Raw genomic sequence first — 17,899 nt, 5'->3', positions numbered from 1 at the left:
TGGAAAATGATTGTCAGTGAGTCAGGAACAAAGACATGGTTAGGAGTCAGGACGGACAGACACCCAAGCTAAAAATATGGAACCACAATTCCTATGCAAGTGTTTTAATGAGCAAGTGTTTTTGATGAAAATGTGCTCCCATCTGCCATGTGCATTCTTTAATTAAGATCATTTTATCATCTTGATCTGTATATATCTTACATCTTGAAAAAAAAAGGTCTATATTTAGTCCAGCTCAATGGCACTGATACCACGTCTATTTTTGTCTGATTACAAATTTCTATTTTTATCCCATCCTTACCATCATTAGCCCCAGCAAATTCCGATTCATTCCAACAAACTTGTCTGCCTGGTGTTAATGAGATGTTGACTGTTGTATGGATCTGGTCTCATGAGAAGTGTCTGTAATTGCTTGCTTGATTTTGGTTTGTAGAATATGAGTTGCTGGAAATTCTCGGGCATACTTGTTTTCCATATTGATGAGCAGCAGTGTGTTGTGTGCAAATTGTACATAATAAAAGACAGATTTTTTTTAACAATATATTTATTATGATTTTCAACAAATAAACAACAATAACATCTGACTTGTGAAGACTTAAAATCTCCCGGTCTTCCCATATCTTAAATCAATCAAAATCAATGTTGCAGTGTATTGGAGCCAGGGAGGACAATGGTTTTGAACGACCTTATAAATTGTATTATTGCCTGCCAGGCTTACGGACTTCTAATTGTGATGACACAAATTTGCCGTTAAGATTGAATTTTGACCTTTTAAACAGTGGGAGATCGGTCCAGACAAAAGTGATTGAAAACTGGAAAACTGCATCAACAAATGTGTAGGTTGAAGATTGAAGGTATATAACAGAGGAGCCTGGAGTCCATTCACATTTGTTCTTTACAGTGATCCCATAGTAAACAGATGTAAACTAATACAAAATGCTGTTGCTGTGCAGGTTGACTTTGCTGCTTAGTCCCTGAGTTTGTTGCACTGAACATCCTTATTAAGAATCTTGGCTCTAGTTGCGAGACAGGCCATGACTCCTGAGCACACCGAGGACGATTAAGAATATCGTTGGAGCTGCAACCACGACAACAGCAGTGGAGAACTGTGGGGAATAACATGACCAAAATGTCAGCAAGATGTTACATCACAATAATGCCGCTGCACTTTGGCCAGTGGTGGAAAGTAACTGTAGCCTACTTTTTTCTACATTTCATAGTGAAATATTGTGCTATTGAACTACATTATCTGTCAGCCATAGTTTCTTTAAAATTAAGTTTTTTTTCTATGATTGGGTTATACAATTTGATGCATTCTTATAAATTTAAGGTGCTAAATGCAAGATTGGCATTTTTATTGCCTCTGCCTGGCTCTCAACATGGCGAGTGCTGAGCCAGCGGCTCACAGCTAATGGTGCTTATAGCACTAACAGTGAAAACAACAGTGTTGACCTGAGGGAGAAGCAGATAGTGGGAGCTACGTTTCCGCAACTGCACCGTCGGTCGGGACGGTGTTATCAGCTGTAACTGGCCGTGAGCTAGCCAGTGGGGCACGCTCGCATGCACTAAAAGCCACGTGCAGCCGGCCCAGCTATGACAACAAAGCACGGAGAAGTTCGGATTACAACAGACACAGACTTCATTCTCTGCTCAAGTAGACATTACTCCTCTTTTCATAGACAATAGTTATTTGCTGCTATATTAATGCTCTGGATATCGTATAGAGCAGGGGTGCCCAATACGTCGATCGCGATCTACCGGTCGATCGCGAAGGTAGTGTGGGTAGATCGCATGGCATTAAAAAAATAAATAAAAAAATAGACGTCAGCCTATCAGAGCAGATTGAGAACTGTCTGTCAGAGTTTGACAGACGCTTTCAAGACTTTGTTTTACTGGAGCAAGTCGCTACATTCATGTGCTACCCTTTTCGGGAAGATGCTGAGGCTGATTCACTCGCATCAAAAATTGCAACACTGTTTCACCTGAACTCATCTGGAGTGGAGGATGAGATTTTGACACTACAAGCTGACATTCAGCTTAAGTCCAGGGCCCATGGACAGTTCTGGAACTTACTCACAGAGGAAAAGTACCTCAACATGAGGAAATGTGCTACCTCCTTGACTGCATTATTCGGCTCCACTTATTTATGCAAGTCAGCCTTTTCCCACATGAAGATTATTAAGTCCAAATACCGTTCCACCTTGACTGATGATCATTTGGAAGTGTGCTTGAGGCTGGCTATCAGCAGCTACTGTCCGGACTATGCATCCCTGGCTGATTCCATTCAGTGCAAGTCATCAGAGTAAGGTAATGACAAAGAATGTACAGAGTTATATTGTACAATATGGGTTCATGCAGTTATGCAAGGTACACCAACATATATTGTACATATAAAGAATACTCAATATATTTATAAATAAATATATGTTTTGCATTTTTATAGTAGGTAGATCATTTTTACTTGGTCATTTTATAAGTAGCTCGCATGCTGAAAAAGTGTGTGCACCCCTGGTATAGAGCACCTTTAAAGTACCCAACGAAAAGGAAATATAATAGTTAGTGACCAGCTACAAAATGAATTAATACACTAAATATTACATACTGCATTTGTTTCAACCTAAATGTTAAATGACAATGTTACAAATGTTACAGATTAATGAGTTGATGTGTTGAAGCTTCTATAGATGAATAGATGATAATAATATTAATTATCAGCAAGGTACTTTTATTCATATAGAACATTTTATTACAAGTTATCGGCATGTGCAAACACTCAACCACCCAAAGACAAAAACTAAAATGCTATTTACATTTTAATGCACCAATAATGATGATAAAATAATATAACTGAAATTATAAAATACACTTTGAAAAGTCCTATTTTGCAAAATTAGAACTTTCATTTGTGATACTTTATGTATTGCTGATAATACTTCTGCATTTTACTTGAGTCAAATATTTACTTGTTGACTTTTACTTGTTACAAATGTATCTTGAGGATATCACACTGACCTTAATAGCAGCCCTGTAGTCCCTTTGGAATGATTGAAGATACACATTGAAGAGGGCGAGGCTGCACGGCAAGTATGAATCTGTATTTTCTGAGTCTCTGCATCTTTTGGAAGAGAATATAGAACTATTTTTCTTACAGATTTACGTTGAAAAAAGTACACTGCACCGAACTTACACAGCTGATATACACACACAACCCACCTTTTGTACAAAGCACTCAGGAGCAAACTGTTGTCTGCCAGGTACAGCTCTGAAAGACCAAGGTCAATCAATACCGACAGTGGCAGCCTGTAACCCTCCTCAGCAAGGAGGCCAAGGTTGTACCATCCCTGTGGAAGAACAGTACGGTTTATACACACACGTACATCCACGCTCAATTATGAATAAATACTAGCTTGAAAAAAAATATATACACACAGCAAGAAAATCAATTTAAAAGAAGCAGACCTGTGGCTCGTTCCTTACTGCTGCCAGCGTGTACATCACTGCTGCAGAATACAAGTCTTTCTGCCCCTCGCACAACAGGTCACCCATCCTAATGAAGGCTGGAGAGGTTGCAGAATTAGAGGTTAAAAAAAAAGAAGCTCTAAAGTAGGAATGTTTCCACACAAGTTTCCAAATACTGAAGCCCCAAAGGATAGTTATTTACCATAAGTGTCAGGATTTTGACTTTGTATTGTACGGTTGTAATATCTCCACATACAGTTTGATGCAACAGCAGGATCCAGAAAACCTAACTAGGGACATCCAGAGTGAAAAAAGTTTATTTTTTTGTGACAAGAATGAATAAAGCCACCACTAATAGAGTTAACTCACCGTATTTTGTTCACATAGATATGCCACATTGAATTGAGCAGGTGAGTACCCGCACTCAGCAGCCATGAGGTAATATAACAGTGAGCAGAACCTGTTGAAAAGCTAGAATGTTAATTTGCTGCAACTGTAATTGAGTGGCTTGATCATTCAGGATCGTGACAAGTGTGAATGGAGAAACAGATTACATGTCACTCTTGAGATATGAATCCAAGGCCTTCCGCAAGATGCTGCCCAGGTATCCGTTGTGCTCGGCTGCCCACTTTACCCACCTGCAGTCAGTTAAAAAGTGACTTGAGTCACGACACAATGTAAGGACAAATCATACATGTGAAGTGAAATAAATAAAAGGGTAAGCAGCTAACAAAAGGGCATCTGATGGACGTCTGTCGACGCGTCCAGGTATCCCAGTGGTCCAGATGCTAGCGAGGTGAACTGCTCCCCTGATGTGCCCTCTTTCTGCAGACTTCCGATAGTACTGATAGGCCATGAACTGTCAGAAAGACAAATTAAATCAGCATTCTAGTCTGTAAACCTAGTAGTAGATGATCACAGAGAGCATTCATACTCGCTAACCTGGTCAGCAGCTTTTCGCGGATACAGACCCTGTGAGTGCATGACACCGAGATTCAAAGCAGCGTCTGGACACTCGAGGAGATCAGCCCGCTCCCACAGCTGCACCGCCTGCTCGTAGTCCTTCTCAAAATGCTCATAGTACCAGGCTAGGGCATTGATGGCAGGAACAAAGTCCTGTGAGACACAATATTGTAAGAAGCAATATAAGGAGTGCAAACTTTAAATGTTTTTTTTGCAACAGAAAGTGGACTCCTAGTGTTAAAGTATAGATAAGAAATTAGTAATTAACATTTAATCATACAAAACCTGGTCCATTGCTTTCTTCAGGAAAGTTAGAGCTTTTGGAATGTCCTTTTCAACCCCATGTCCCTACAAAGAAACAAATTAATATTTTATAATAAAAGCCAATACTAAATGATAAATCAAAGGAAGGAGTACTCTTTAAGTAGATTAAAATACACATCAGAGCCGGCACTGGTTGTAGGCACTAGGGGTGCCTTTTACTATTTTTACTAATACTATTTTAATAATGTTGTTTTGAAATATTACCAAAAAAAAAGACTGCGTTAATGTGAGCCGCCGAATGCAAAACCGTGATAACGCCGTTCGCCTCACTTAGAGGCCGTCCTTACCGTAATAACACTACTATAGGAGCAACAGCCATCAGACGGTGGCTAGTGGTACCATGGTTTTTGCACTCTGCGGCTCACGTTACAGCAGTTTCACAAGCGTGTCGGAGAACTACGGTGGCCTTCAGGTAACGTAAAAATGCAAAAGGGCTCTCTCTAGAGCCGGTGTTTAGTTTGAAGAGGACCCCCCTATGTAGGGCTCATTCCAAGCTAACGAAAACACTGATTATACAGTGATGAAAACACATTTATGAAAATGACATTCCATTTACTCCCCCAGATCCTCCGAAATGTTGCACCCTGTTTCTTTAAATAGGCCCTATTTTCTGAGCTGCACGCAGCAACAGAATATTTTATTGCATAGTAGTTACTGTTGAAGCAGAGTGCTACTAGCTTGCTTTGGACAATAGTAACGTTCACTAATTTAATTAACGTGTGATCTGCATAACTTAGACTCAAAGCTAAGCAGTTTCTGAGTATGAGCACAATGATTGGTGGTGGAATTGGCAGCGATGTAAGGAGCACCAGCTGAAATCTTGCCTATGGCACCAAATTGGTCAGGATTGGCTTTGATATACATTGAAATGTTTCTCATTGTACATCAGGTGTAGTTGTCACCTGCAGTAGGACTATGCCATAGTCATACATTGACACCGGGTCCTCCCACTGGACAGCTCCCCTTTCATAGTGTCTCACAGCCTTCTGGATGTCTGGAGACACTCCCTGCTGACCCCAGAACAGCATCCGGGCAACCGTTTGCTGCAAAACAGTTGCTGAATTATTACTAAAAAATGACACGATAAAACATTTGTCTGTGGCCATTTACTTTCACCCTTAAATGTCTAATTTGAGACACAAACCTACAGTTTGAGGCCTCATTTCTTCTTCTTGTCGCATTTGTTTTTATCTGACTTTCTGTGCTTGTGTATATAGAGCAGAGATGACAGAGCAGAGTACCTCGGCTTCAGCTGCTCCCCTGCGTGCCTGCAGTTTCAGCCACTGGAACAGATGATGGTCTTCACTGGTCTGGAAATCCAACACCTCATCATTGTTTAAGTAAACAGCCTCAACAAATGTCTAAAGAAAATAAAAAAAGAGAGAAAACACATGTAAAAGTCAATGGATTTTCTTTTCTTTTGTGTCCTTCCTTCCTAAAACAGTTGCAAATAATCCAGAAATGAAGCTCTGTGCTTTAAATAAAACATGAAGCACTTTTGAGCACTGTAATATTACTAAATTTATCAATCTGCTATCTCTCTTGGTATGGAAAACAGTGACAGCGGTACACTTATTAATGATGGAAATCTGAAAACTATAGCCACAGAGAGGGGAGCAGAAAATGTATTACCATATCACAATATCAGCTCATATGTTGTAATAAGCCCACAGCTATGTGTCCTCCTCGCCTCTGCATTACAATTACTGTACGTCTGACACTGCCAGTTATTATAGAACATATTGTACACATACTGTTCTCTGATATTTTGTGTTATATTTTCACAAATATATAATATAATATGACTCACATACTGTAGAAAGGTAACAGATATGAATGTAAAAAAGAACTCCAGTGGTAAGCTTTTGGTTCAACATACAGTAGAATTGTATTACTTTTGGATTAAACAAGACATGTGAAATAAGCACACCAAGTCATCCAGTTACAAACACACACATTACCTGCTGTGGTGTGGGATTGTGACGGTCTAAAGTTGTCTGTTTAGCAATGTTTGCATAATATGCATAGGCCAGGTCTGAATCTGTGGGGAGGCCATGGAGGCCCTGGTGGTGCAGGTGCCCGAGATGCAGGAGTGCTAATCGATCATCCTTCTGGGCTGCCAGCAGGGCCAGGAGCCAAGCCTGTACCAAACACAAGGGCATGAGAGGATACTTTTAAAACAAGTGTTCACCCCAGGCAGAGCTCTGCTACATCTGACCCAGTAGCACACACCTTATTGGGCTGTTCCTCGACTCCCAGGCCAGCACTGTAGAGCAGCGACGCCATGTGCAGAGCTCGGTTATCAGCTAAGCAGCCGGCTTGGAGCAGCAGTGGTAATATTGTGCTGACCACGCCGGTGCTGCTCGCTCTGCTCAGCTTATGGAGCGATAAGGAGTACAGTGCTCTGCCCACAGCTGGCAGGCTTGCTCTCCTTTCTCCTGCAAAGTCAGGAATTGAAATGATTTCAGTGCTTTGTAAAAGTAAATAACGCACGAATATCATCAGTCTGCATCGGTGAATTAAACCTATTCAAATTGTTTACTCAGCCCCTTCACAGGCAAGTAGGTCAGTCAGTCATTATACAAACTCATGCTGTGCTGCCAAACTTTGTTCAACTTTGTTTGTTTGGAGAAATGTGTATAAAATGATTCACAACACATTTAGAGTATTTCCACTTGATGGAATGAGTTTCACTATTTAATTCAGTGTAAAGATCAAATAGCTTCAATTTAGAGTTGGAACAAGCTAATACAGAATATACTATATATGCAGTAATAATCAGCTCAGGACTGTGTCATAGGGTGATTTTCCCAAGCTTAAAGGGGACATATTGTAAAAAGTAAGATTTTCATGTCTTTTATATTATAAAGCAGGTTTAAGTGCTTTATAAATACTGTGAAAGCATCAAAGCGCTCAATATACAGAGAAATACACACAGCCCGTATTCAGAAATTGTGCGTTTGAAACAAGCCGTCAAGATTTCTGTCCATTTGTGATGTCACAAATAAACAATATTTAGACCATTACAGGGTTTTAAATGTAAACATTCTAAATGTGTCCCAGTTTATTCCTGGTTGCAGTGGATGTTAATGACATCAGCTGGCAGGAAGTAAACATGGACCCAAACTGTTGCCAGGCAACGCAATTCTGTTGCAATTCTGTTGAAATGCACTAAAACAGAGCGTTTCAGACAGAGGGTAAATAAAGGGCATATTCAGGCAGACAGTATGAGGAAAATACCGTTTTTTTTAACATTACAGCACGTAAACATGTTCTAGTAGAAACACAAAATACAAGTATGAACCTGAAAATGAGCACGATATGGGACCTTTAACCAGTCATACACCGTCAGTAACCCTTTAACACCAAATATCCACTGCTGCTGTTACAGATTATAATTCTTACAGTCTTTAATGCACATTTTTAGATTAGAATTTACAGTCTTTAATTCACATTTATTGTAATATGTACATCATCTGTCACTTCATGTACATATTGTAATATGTCAATATGTCAATAAATCATACTCACTGTACATACAGTATATTGACATATTGATTATGTACACGTTGCACATAATCATCTACTCCACGTATATCCATCTGGTATTTATTTATTTGCTCCATTTGTATTGTTACATCTTCCAAACACTTGTATGAACACTTCTTTTTTATTTTTATTTCTGTGTTCTTTTATTCTGTTATTTCTATTCTGTGTAAGTAAACTGAGAGAGCTGCATAAAAAACATACACATGTATGTATCAAATTCCATGTCTGTAAATACTTGGCAAAATAACCCTGATTCTGATTCTGCTTAAGGGAAAATTAAAGGGGGAAACTGGATATTCAGGAGTTAAGAAAATACAAAAGATCCTCTATTTTAAACCTTACTTGTTTAAACTAATAATACCAGTGGAAGTAGAAGTACTCACTGTGAAAGATGGTTCCCCTTCACAGGGTTAAATCTGTCCTGTAATCTATTTCAGTGTTGTAGAAGTATCTCATATTTTGTACCAATTCAAGACAAATTCATTTTGTGCGGCTTGTCTCTTACCATATTTGAAAGCCAGCAACTTGGCCAGTTTTGCAGCTTGTCTTCTATGAGGGACAGTCGCTTCCCACAGCTCGCACTGTGACGTTGATGGCAGTCTGTCCTTTACCATCCACTCACGGAAAGCATCCAAACAGGTCCCTGAAGAAAACATCATAGACAGTTTCTTTGCACATTCATGGGGCTCTGCAGAGAATATTTCAGATACATTAACTCTAACACCATCTAGTGGATATATAAGCTTACTACTACCAGACTCTGCCCCCTGTTCGGCCTTGACAAAATAGCCACTGATTTTGACATCCATTTCCAGACGAAATTCTTGACAGGTCTGCAGCCATCCGGTCAGGTTCACGGTCTTGATAACATCTGGAAGAACAACTTCAGGCTGGAGAAGAGGAGAACAATTACACTCACATGTAATAAATAATCGACATAGACAATGACCGTGGGCAGGTGCAGTACTTTACCCTACTGTGAGGTGGTATTCTGTTGCGGTAGTAAACCAATGGCCCAAAATAACCTTCCACACCTCTTATGTATTTCCCTCCACCAATCACAAAATATCCTTCTGTGTCATCCAGCACGACATTATGCCCCATCCTGTAAGACACAATGCAGACATGTTGAGAACAGATACACTTCAAGTGCATTTTTGATTTCTTATGTTAATGTCCTTTAATGTCAGAAGTAGACTTACACATGCTCCATTGAATGAACCGCTCTCTGCTCCGTATTCATGCTCACCATGGAGGCAGTCACCTGAGACGCACACACACGACAAGGACCACTTTATTTTTCATTGTCACCATTATTTACACACTGTAAGGACATCTTCTGTCAATAAGAGACTACTCACCACTCTGCCGTGCAACATCACACTGATTTGGCACCACTCACTTAAAGGCACCTTGAATGGAGGGATGAACGCAGAGGATCCCTCAGACTCTCCATCCATCTGGATGTGCAGCTGGCCTGCATGTATATATGAGACAATGACTAATGGAAGTTCAGATAATGACAACGTGTTGTTACAGGATGAGAATATCTGAGAGATGAGAGAAACCTGTTTTTTTGAGGAACACTGTTGGTGTGACATAGTTGTTATGAGAGTCTATATGGTAAAACAGTCCACACATGTTGTCCTTGCAGTATCTGGTCACGAAGATCCACATGGAGAACATGCACCTGGCAAAAATGCAAAGCACACTTGGTTAAAATAATATCTGCATTACCAGAAGAGAAAGCTAAGTTAACCTTTGTTGTCTTACCATGGAAAGGAGATGGCTTTAACACGCATATACTCCAGCACCTCATTACTATAAGAGGCCAGTGTCTTCGTGATACCAAAGCTTTCTCCAGTTGATGCATACATTGCAGACAGGAAATGCACCGTTTCTGAATGACATGAAATGTTTTGGATGAGATTTTGAAGACAACAAGATTTTTATCCCCTAATCATCTAAAAACACGATCATCCTTTCCAGACCACTATAGTGTCCTAAAATCATCTGCATATCTGAGGACGGTGTTCTCTGCTTCTTAAAGTTAGGGTTGGTAACATTCTTCAAAAACATTTTTTGTTATATTTGTTGAAACTCTCTTTAGATCCCGACAGCAATCGATAAATCAAATGCTCTGACAAAAAAGGGAAAAAAGAAATCCGGTATCAGTGGCCGTAGCAGGACTGTAATAAGCCCGTCCAATCATTTTATTCGGCCCAAATGAAATGATTGGACGGGCTACCTGTCTGTCTATCTGGACTCACTCTCTCACTCACCGCAGTCTTTTTGGAGGATAAAGGTTAAAAGTGCCATCCGCTGGCTGTTTACTGCAAGTGTCAAAAGATAACACAAAACACTAAACAGTGATTAAGATTCAAAAGCCAAATTGTAGTATATATGATATAGACACAAAGGTAGGCTTACGTTATGGGTTACATTTTGCAAGATACCGGGTTAAATATGCAATAGATTAAATATGCAGTAGATTAAGTATGCAGTAGATTAAATATGCAGTATTAGCCAAAATTTTGTTGGTATTCCGTTAGCATAACATTAGCTAACTTATCTTTGTCCGAATGATTGTGTAGTTGGCATGTAGCTTGTAGATCTGAAGGTCATATACCTACCCGTTTGTAAATTGGACATTGGCCTCCAAAGATTTACTTATTTGGAACTGCTGACAGGTGTTCACTAATGCCAAAACACATCAGTGACCGTAATGGGTGACAAACTGTCGAGGTCCTCCTAATTCATAAGAATCAATATCATTAACTAACTTCAATTTTATAATAAATTATAACGCCCCTTTGCCTGTCAGCTTCTATTTATGTGGGTATTCATCTTTCGCACGTACTTTTACATTTCTTATGATGAACGAATGACAGATGACAGATGAATCGACTAGTGACGGATAATGATGGTCTACCGTAGCTCTGTGATATCCATTCCCTATAGCCATATTCATTGTATATGTTCATTAAGATAATTTTTGGGGGGGTGGCTTTGGAGGGAGGCCTGAAGGGACGGGCTGTCAGTGTTGCCAACTTGGTGACTTTGTCGCTAGATTTAGGGACTTTTGGAGCTAGTGCTGATAGCTGCTTTCAGTGGAAAAGAGCTGGCAACACCGGGCTGGGTTTTTCTGCTCGGATCATTTTCAAAAACCAACATTACCAACCCTGCCTTTAAATGTTGATGGAAGAAATTTTAGATTTTTTCAATGCTCCCTTTAAAATATTTTGGATTTTTAGGTGCCTTTGTCCACATGTGCAGTTTATTGCAGCTTTAAATTCACTCCTCCAGCCTTACCTTGCTCCAAAGGGCATTGTTTTTTTGAAAACCGTTGAGTTAATTGCAGCATTTGTGTACTCCAGGAAATGCACAGTTGATGCTGTTTGACAGGTCGACTGAAAAAAGGTTTAGGCTGCAAAGTTGCCACATCCTGAGCTGCGACAGTGTCATCAAATCCACTGTATCTGATGGACGCTCGGAGGATGCAACTCAGCATCCACTGGGAGTCTGGAATAATCCCATCAGCTTGATACACCAACCAATCTGGCAAGTTCAGCTTCAGAGTCTTTACTTCAGGGTCACCAGGGACGCAGCTCCACTGTTGGAGCAGGACTGTGTAAGTGATGCCAGTTTCAAAGGATACGATACAGTCCAGCTGTACTATAGCAGGTTCATCACAGGAGTAAAGTACTTCCAAAAGATGGTCTGGAAGAGGCTCCTCTGGAGGATTCAGGAGCGTCACCTCGTCTAAACCCCGGACGATCTGTGAGAGGCAGAAGACACATATTAGCTGATGAAATCTGTTAAAAGCAGATCATCACAGATCATGAAGGAAAAGCTGCTCCTACCTGCATACTGAGACCAAACACACAGATGTATTTGTACAGTGTATGAAAATCCATGGTTGATAAAGTCTTTTCATTAATCTCTCCATTAAAGATTTTCAAGCTGCAAAGAAACAAGAAGCCTCAAGATCCGGACTTCATCCTGCTCCACCTCACTGCTGTTGAAGCATAAGTCAATATTTAACAGCACATAGTCCCACCCTAACTGCTATACACACAGAGCAGTTAGGGTGGAGCTTTGTGAATTGGGTTGCATACCCATTTATAAAATAATTATATTATTTGTTTTGGGACAAACAACGAGTAGAGTACACTGCCATCTTTGAGAAATGATATTTAAGAGATTTTTTTTATTTATAAATGAGAGGTGGTGCCCTGAGTATTGTGCAGCATGTGGTGTAATGTCTACAACAAAACCAACTCATCTTTCATTCAAAATAGTTTATTGCTATCATGCAGGAGTGCCATAAAAGTCTAGACCATCACAGAAGATGCAAAATTATCATTTTCTCTATACAAATATACTGTGTGTGTGTATTCATAAATAGAAGCTCAAAAGAAAAAGAGAAAGAAAAAGAGCTTAAGCTGATCCACTCTTTTAACCCAATATAGGTTTTGTTACAGCAGTTGACATGCATCAACGTTACAGTGCATTATACTGGGAGCAGACGGACACACGCTCACGCACATTCAGATGGAATAATCCATTTACGGCTCTGTCGTGCAAAAGAGGTACAAACGACACTTTAAAAAGTACCAGTAGGAAATTGATTTTGTTTTTCTTTTAAGTTGGTTTCTAAAATAAAATATTCAAACATGTGTTGTACATCCAAACCACCGGTTACATTATGAGGCTGGGGGAGGCCGACTGTGTCTTCTGCAGCACTTTTTGGTTGTTCATTTGTCAGGAACACCCCGAGTGTGCTGGCGTCCTTACTACTTTAGTAATCATCTACAGCTACTGATGCATAGTTCTGTGCTCATATGAAGCTGTCAATATTAAAACTGGCACATTGTTCTTTGTTGTGGTAATCTGAGGATAGAGATTATCTGTAACAAATGTAAACATACTGTACTGATAGTACCGTTACAGAAACAATACCCTAGGACATTCAGGATATACATTGCAGACTGTATACATGTCACGTGGTTCTGTGTAGAGGGGGCTCACAGGGCCGAACACACCACAAACACAAAGGCCTCGGACAGAAATGATGATTTAGCACTTTGACACAATTGGTCTTCTGCTTCCGGAACTTGTTGAGCTAAATCTTCCAAAACAGGTGGATTACAAAGTTGCTACAACTTGAAAAATGTCTATCTTGCACAGAGCAAATGATTTTGCCTTGTAACTATAGCCCTTACCAGCACCCATCTCTTACTGACATTGTCCACCTAAATAGTCATAAAACAGAAACAATACGACGAGAGACAGCTGGCACCAAAACCCAAGTTAAACTCGCACCTATTCATCAAATTAAGTGTAATATGTTTAGGTTTTAATCTTTTAAAATAATAATTTTCATAAGCAAAACAGTTAACTTTCTTTAACAGTTGAATAAAAAAGTGCTTCAAGCGCTTTGTGTTAACATCTCTGCTAAATAGGTTGTGTTTTCATGGTATATACTGTACACTTACTCCAAAGTAGGATCCTCATTTTCAAATTCAAATACAAAGATAAAAGTTCATCGTCACACAGTCTCATTGGTATTTATGTTTTTGGTAACTGTCTAATGATAATCCAAGATGGACATTTAATCCAGGAAATTCAATCACTCGATCACTTCCTGCTCCGGGAGGATGAGTGTTAATCCAAATATTAGCCGGTGGTTAAACTTGTTGACATTGTTTAAAAGCTGGACATTTAAGCAAAGTACTTCTCTCTCTCTCAATGTCATGTGCTCAACACCTAAATACAAAAAATAAAGCTAATGCTGCAGATCCTTTTGTAATTGATGACAGGGAGGTGATGTCATCCTGGTGTTCTTGGATGAGATCAAATGAAAATTATTAAGCGTTTTTAATCTTTATTGTTTTTCACTTCTAGGGAGTCTAAATCACATCAACTAGCTGCTATTGCTGTGCTCAAACTGCACTTAAAATCCACTTTTGGCTGTCAAAAATGTATAAAGTCGCTAATATACCAGTCCAAGCTGGTGTATATATACACTCGTCTGTCTGAGGATCTCCTGAATGCGTCATTTGCTCTGCCAAGAAGAAGACAACAAAAGACAGAAAAACATGTAACCGTCAATAAAAACAAAGTATTCAGTGGGGGAAGGGAAAAGGAGTGCACATTCACTTTGGATTTGTGGGCTAGGTGGTTAGGTAGTAATAAAAGAAACATCAAGTGTTGTCTCCTCAGGTTAACGACAAGAACCAAGCAAACACTAAGAGCATTCGAGTATCAGTCAAACAAAAGTGAAGACATGCAAAATGTTATAGATTGTAGAACAAGAAAGAAAAATCAACTGGGAGACACGTTTCCCTTTGAGACCGGCACAACTTCCTGCAGAATAAATAATACTTTACATTCCAATATACAAACCTTCCCATTCCCCACATATTCAACATTGACCAAGTAAGCAGATAAAACTGAACAGCTGGTTGCTCCCACAGTTTCTTAGAGTAGGTGTCGTACCTACAAAAAGACGCAACGGCAACAAATTGTGCCATCGTTTGACCATTAATGAACCCACAAAACTTTTTTTTTTTTTTTCAAAAACAGACCAGAGGAATCAATCAGCTTTGACAGCCGGTAGTTCATGTAGCCCTTATTTCCTCTGTTTCTTGAAGATCTTGAAGGTGTGTTTCTTGCGGCTGGCAGTGGAATCTGTGTCTTCTCCCGTAGAGCCGCTGTCCTCCTCCAGCGGGCTCTTCTTGGAGGACAGCTGCGGGATGCGGGTGTTGCCCTTCGGCCCCGGCTGCCCTCCTGTAGGTGACGGTGTGTCAGGTTCAGTGGAGTTGGGGCTGAGGGAGCGGGACGACTCTGACAGACTGTTGATCTCTCCCACGCTGGGAGATTGCTCCGTGCCGTACACCTTCTTCATGAGAATGGGGCTGTCGGGGACAAGCTCTGAAGGACTGACCTCGTGAATGCGGTTCCCTCCGTTGGGGGTGTGAGCATGCAGAGAGACGGTGTCATCTGCGCGGCTCGACAGGCCGTGCATGAGAGAGGTGGGCTTGATTAGGTGGCCTTTGGAGCTGTAGGCAGATAGCCGATCACCAACTTGGGAGAGTGACAGGGAGGAGTCGGAGTCAGAGCGATTTAGGTCCCTGTGGGGGTAAAAAAAAACACAACTTAGAGGAAATGAGGAAAAAAAAAAAGTTTAAAGTTGAAGCCCTTCATGCTGGGGTTTATCTACACTATGCCTGCAAAGCCATGGACACACGCCGGGCACAGACTGGACAATGGAACTCCACACTTGTTAGTTGTGCAGGCAAAGAACAGGAACACTGAGAGGTTGAAAAAGATGTACAGGATGCTTATTTTCTGTAATGCCTCATCAGGTGCAACGATGTGGAAGCAAAATGAATGAAAGAAAAGGAAAACTAAAGAAAGCACGAAAAAATTAAATGGACAGATGAAGGTACCTCAGTATGATACACGCGTTCAAATGAAATGACAGGTGGTAAAAATACACATCCACGCACATGCGATGTGTGTGGAGAAGTGGAAGGAGACGGGTACCCGTGGCTGTCGCTGTACAAGGGGTGCGCGTTGGAGACATCAGGAATTGGGTCCATGGGCTGGAAATGATACATATGGGAGGAATGAGGGGCTACGAAGCCGCCCACAGAGCTGGGTAAACAGGAGGAAGAGGAAGACTTGGAATGAGGGTTTAGGTTTAAGGAAGCACAGATGATGGAGGGGTGAGACACGGCCGAGGAAAGAGGAGACAGAGGGAGACACTCGAGCTGCCCAAACGACTGGCTGCGGGACTGTCTGAGGGTAGCCCTAGACCTGGATGGATATGGGGTTCCCTCCCCCTGCTGCCCCGCCAACAGGCAACTCTCTACCAACCTCTGGGAGCCCATGGCCAGCTGGGGGTCAATGTGGCGTTGACGCAGGGACATCATACTGGGAGCTGTGGGCACAAAACAACAGCATTATCAACAACCACTTGTAAAATACAGTGTGCCGGACAGGGGGAGACTTACGAGGAGGTTAGTGGAAAGATGCTCAGGTGCTGGATACTTTTCTCTCGACTTAAACCGACTTCAAACACTGGGATATGATTAAAGGTAGGGTGGACGATGTTGGAAAGCTTGCATAATTTGAAAGTAGCGTCACCTCAGGAGCTCCGTCTAAACCCCCCCCTCTCCTCGGGGCTCCTTCCAATGCAACGCCCCCCAACACACATGCACGAGCACCGCCCCATATTAACTACTGCACAGACACAGAGCGGAGAGAGGACCTCAACTCAACAACGCTACCTCATGACCAGTAACCGTGGCAGTGCTACTGCAGGGCTGAGTTCTCTCTTCCATTCTCCAGGAAACGTGCGGCGGCGACGCGCTTTGAGTTCAGGCTGGTGCGCGCCAAGGTGAGAGAACGAACAGGGAGGCAGCGAGGCATCTGATTGGTTCTTTCCAGGCGGACCACGAGGCAGTGATTGGTAGACGTTTTTACAGGATTACAGCAGCTACAGATGACGGCTCTAGTAGTGTATACTGGAGAACATCGTCAACCCTGCCTTTAAGATAAATCCCATTCACTCATTTGTCATTATTACATTATGATAACATACCAACACCACTGTTTTACCTCTCCTTCTCACAAGGAACAATATTATATCAAACAAAAGGAGAAAACTGAAGGTGTTACCAACTTAGACATCTTGTTTAAATAAAAAGAAAAAACAATATTTAGAAAGTGCCCATTTACAAGAAAAGTAAGTGACAAATCACTATGGGAAGAAAGCAGGGGTGCACTGGGAGGTGACAAGATTTGGTAAAGAGGGGGTAAATGTGGCAGGCAAGCAACTGGTCAGATCAACGCAGCATGGAGTGGTTTCTCAGCTGTGTCCATCTGCAGCGTACTGTCCAATTCAAACATATTACAGCTCTGTGTGGCTTTGAGTCAAGGGGAGAGACAGAGGTGCCAAACTGAGGACTGAATTGGGGCATGAATAAATGGCCAACCAGGATATTTCCACATGTGCTGACAGTCTGAACCGTCGGACCACTGGTCGCTGGCTCGCCGTTCCAAGAGTCGGGTGCAATCTGTAGTTAGCCCAATGAGGCAGCAGAGGAAGCCAAATGCCAGACAGGTGGTGGAGGGACAGAGGGGAGTGAGATAGGGAGTGCAGTTAATTATTAAAAGACTTACTCACTATTGCGGTCGGAATAGGATTCTGCAGAACAAGTTTCGCCTGCAGTTAGTCAAACCCAAACCGTATGTGTTTTACCATAATAATAAGTAAAATATAGAGTACGTAACAACATGGTTAGACAGCATTATGGTCATTAGAATTTTGTATTTTGTTGATGAGATAAAGATGTGTGAGATGTGTTTAACCAAGACTCCTGCAGTGAGAATAATAAGAGGTTTTGTACATAAGGACCTTGTAAAAATGATGGGCAGATTTTGTCTTATATTCAACCTAAATAATTTAAATTGACTGCATTTAATACGCTTCCTTTAGTTGCAGCTCTTTGACCAAAATGTGATTCAAAAAGGCTCGTAGAACGTTATTAGGACACAACCACTACAAATAGGTCAGCACAAAACTTGTTCTCAT

At 41.1% G+C, this 17,899-nt stretch overlaps 2 protein-coding genes across 14 annotated transcripts in view; both read right to left on the bottom strand.

Annotated features, from left to right (window-relative positions):
* Positions 1-525: 525 nt before the first annotated feature.
* Positions 526-12,332, bottom strand: LOC141770679 (protein sel-1 homolog 3). 2 transcript variants are annotated; one of them, XM_074640467.1, is made up of 23 exons: positions 12,159-12,332; positions 11,608-12,073; positions 10,069-10,195; positions 9,864-9,985; positions 9,657-9,772; positions 9,498-9,559; positions 9,268-9,400; positions 9,050-9,185; positions 8,801-8,938; positions 6,979-7,184; positions 6,708-6,887; positions 5,988-6,107; positions 5,649-5,789; positions 4,708-4,770; positions 4,402-4,575; positions 4,191-4,318; positions 4,014-4,097; positions 3,829-3,919; positions 3,662-3,749; positions 3,460-3,557; positions 3,214-3,341; positions 3,013-3,115; positions 526-1,106 (listed from the first exon to the last, which is right to left on the bottom strand). In XM_074640467.1, exons 1-23 carry the CDS (start codon positions 12,210-12,212, stop codon positions 1,017-1,019), a joined length of 3,048 nt encoding a protein of 1,015 aa, XP_074496568.1. In that variant the 5' UTR covers positions 12,213-12,332; the 3' UTR covers positions 526-1,016. The 2 variants fall into 2 exon arrangements, with proteins under 2 accessions (XP_074496568.1, XP_074496567.1); XM_074640466.1 differs by having other exon boundaries at positions 8,801-9,185.
* A 249-nt stretch (positions 12,333-12,581) lies between these two features.
* Positions 12,582-17,899, bottom strand: part of stim1a (stromal interaction molecule 1a) — a 31,968-nt gene continuing 26,650 nt past the window's right edge. For 5 of the 12 annotated variants that reach the window (XM_074640468.1, XM_074640472.1, XM_074640471.1 and 2 more), the window contains 3 exons: positions 16,180-16,243; positions 15,810-15,905; positions 12,582-15,431 (listed from right to left, as the gene is read on the bottom strand). In XM_074640468.1, the coding sequence (XP_074496569.1) occupies positions 14,930-15,431; positions 15,810-15,905; positions 16,180-16,243 (662 nt within the window). In that variant the 3' untranslated portion in view covers positions 12,582-14,929. Of the gene's footprint in view, positions 15,432-15,809; positions 16,244-17,300; positions 17,382-17,899 lie in introns of all 12 variants that reach the window. The other 7 variants (XM_074640473.1, XM_074640474.1, XM_074640477.1 and 4 more) reach the window with 4 other exon arrangements.

The sequence above is a fragment of the Sebastes fasciatus genome, chromosome 7 (genome assembly GCF_043250625.1).
Source record: "Sebastes fasciatus isolate fSebFas1 chromosome 7, fSebFas1.pri, whole genome shotgun sequence".
NCBI lineage: Eukaryota > Metazoa > Chordata > Actinopteri > Perciformes > Sebastidae > Sebastes > Sebastes fasciatus.
Note: the sequence above shows the minus strand (reverse complement) of the source record. Positions and strands in the feature narration are given on the sequence as shown.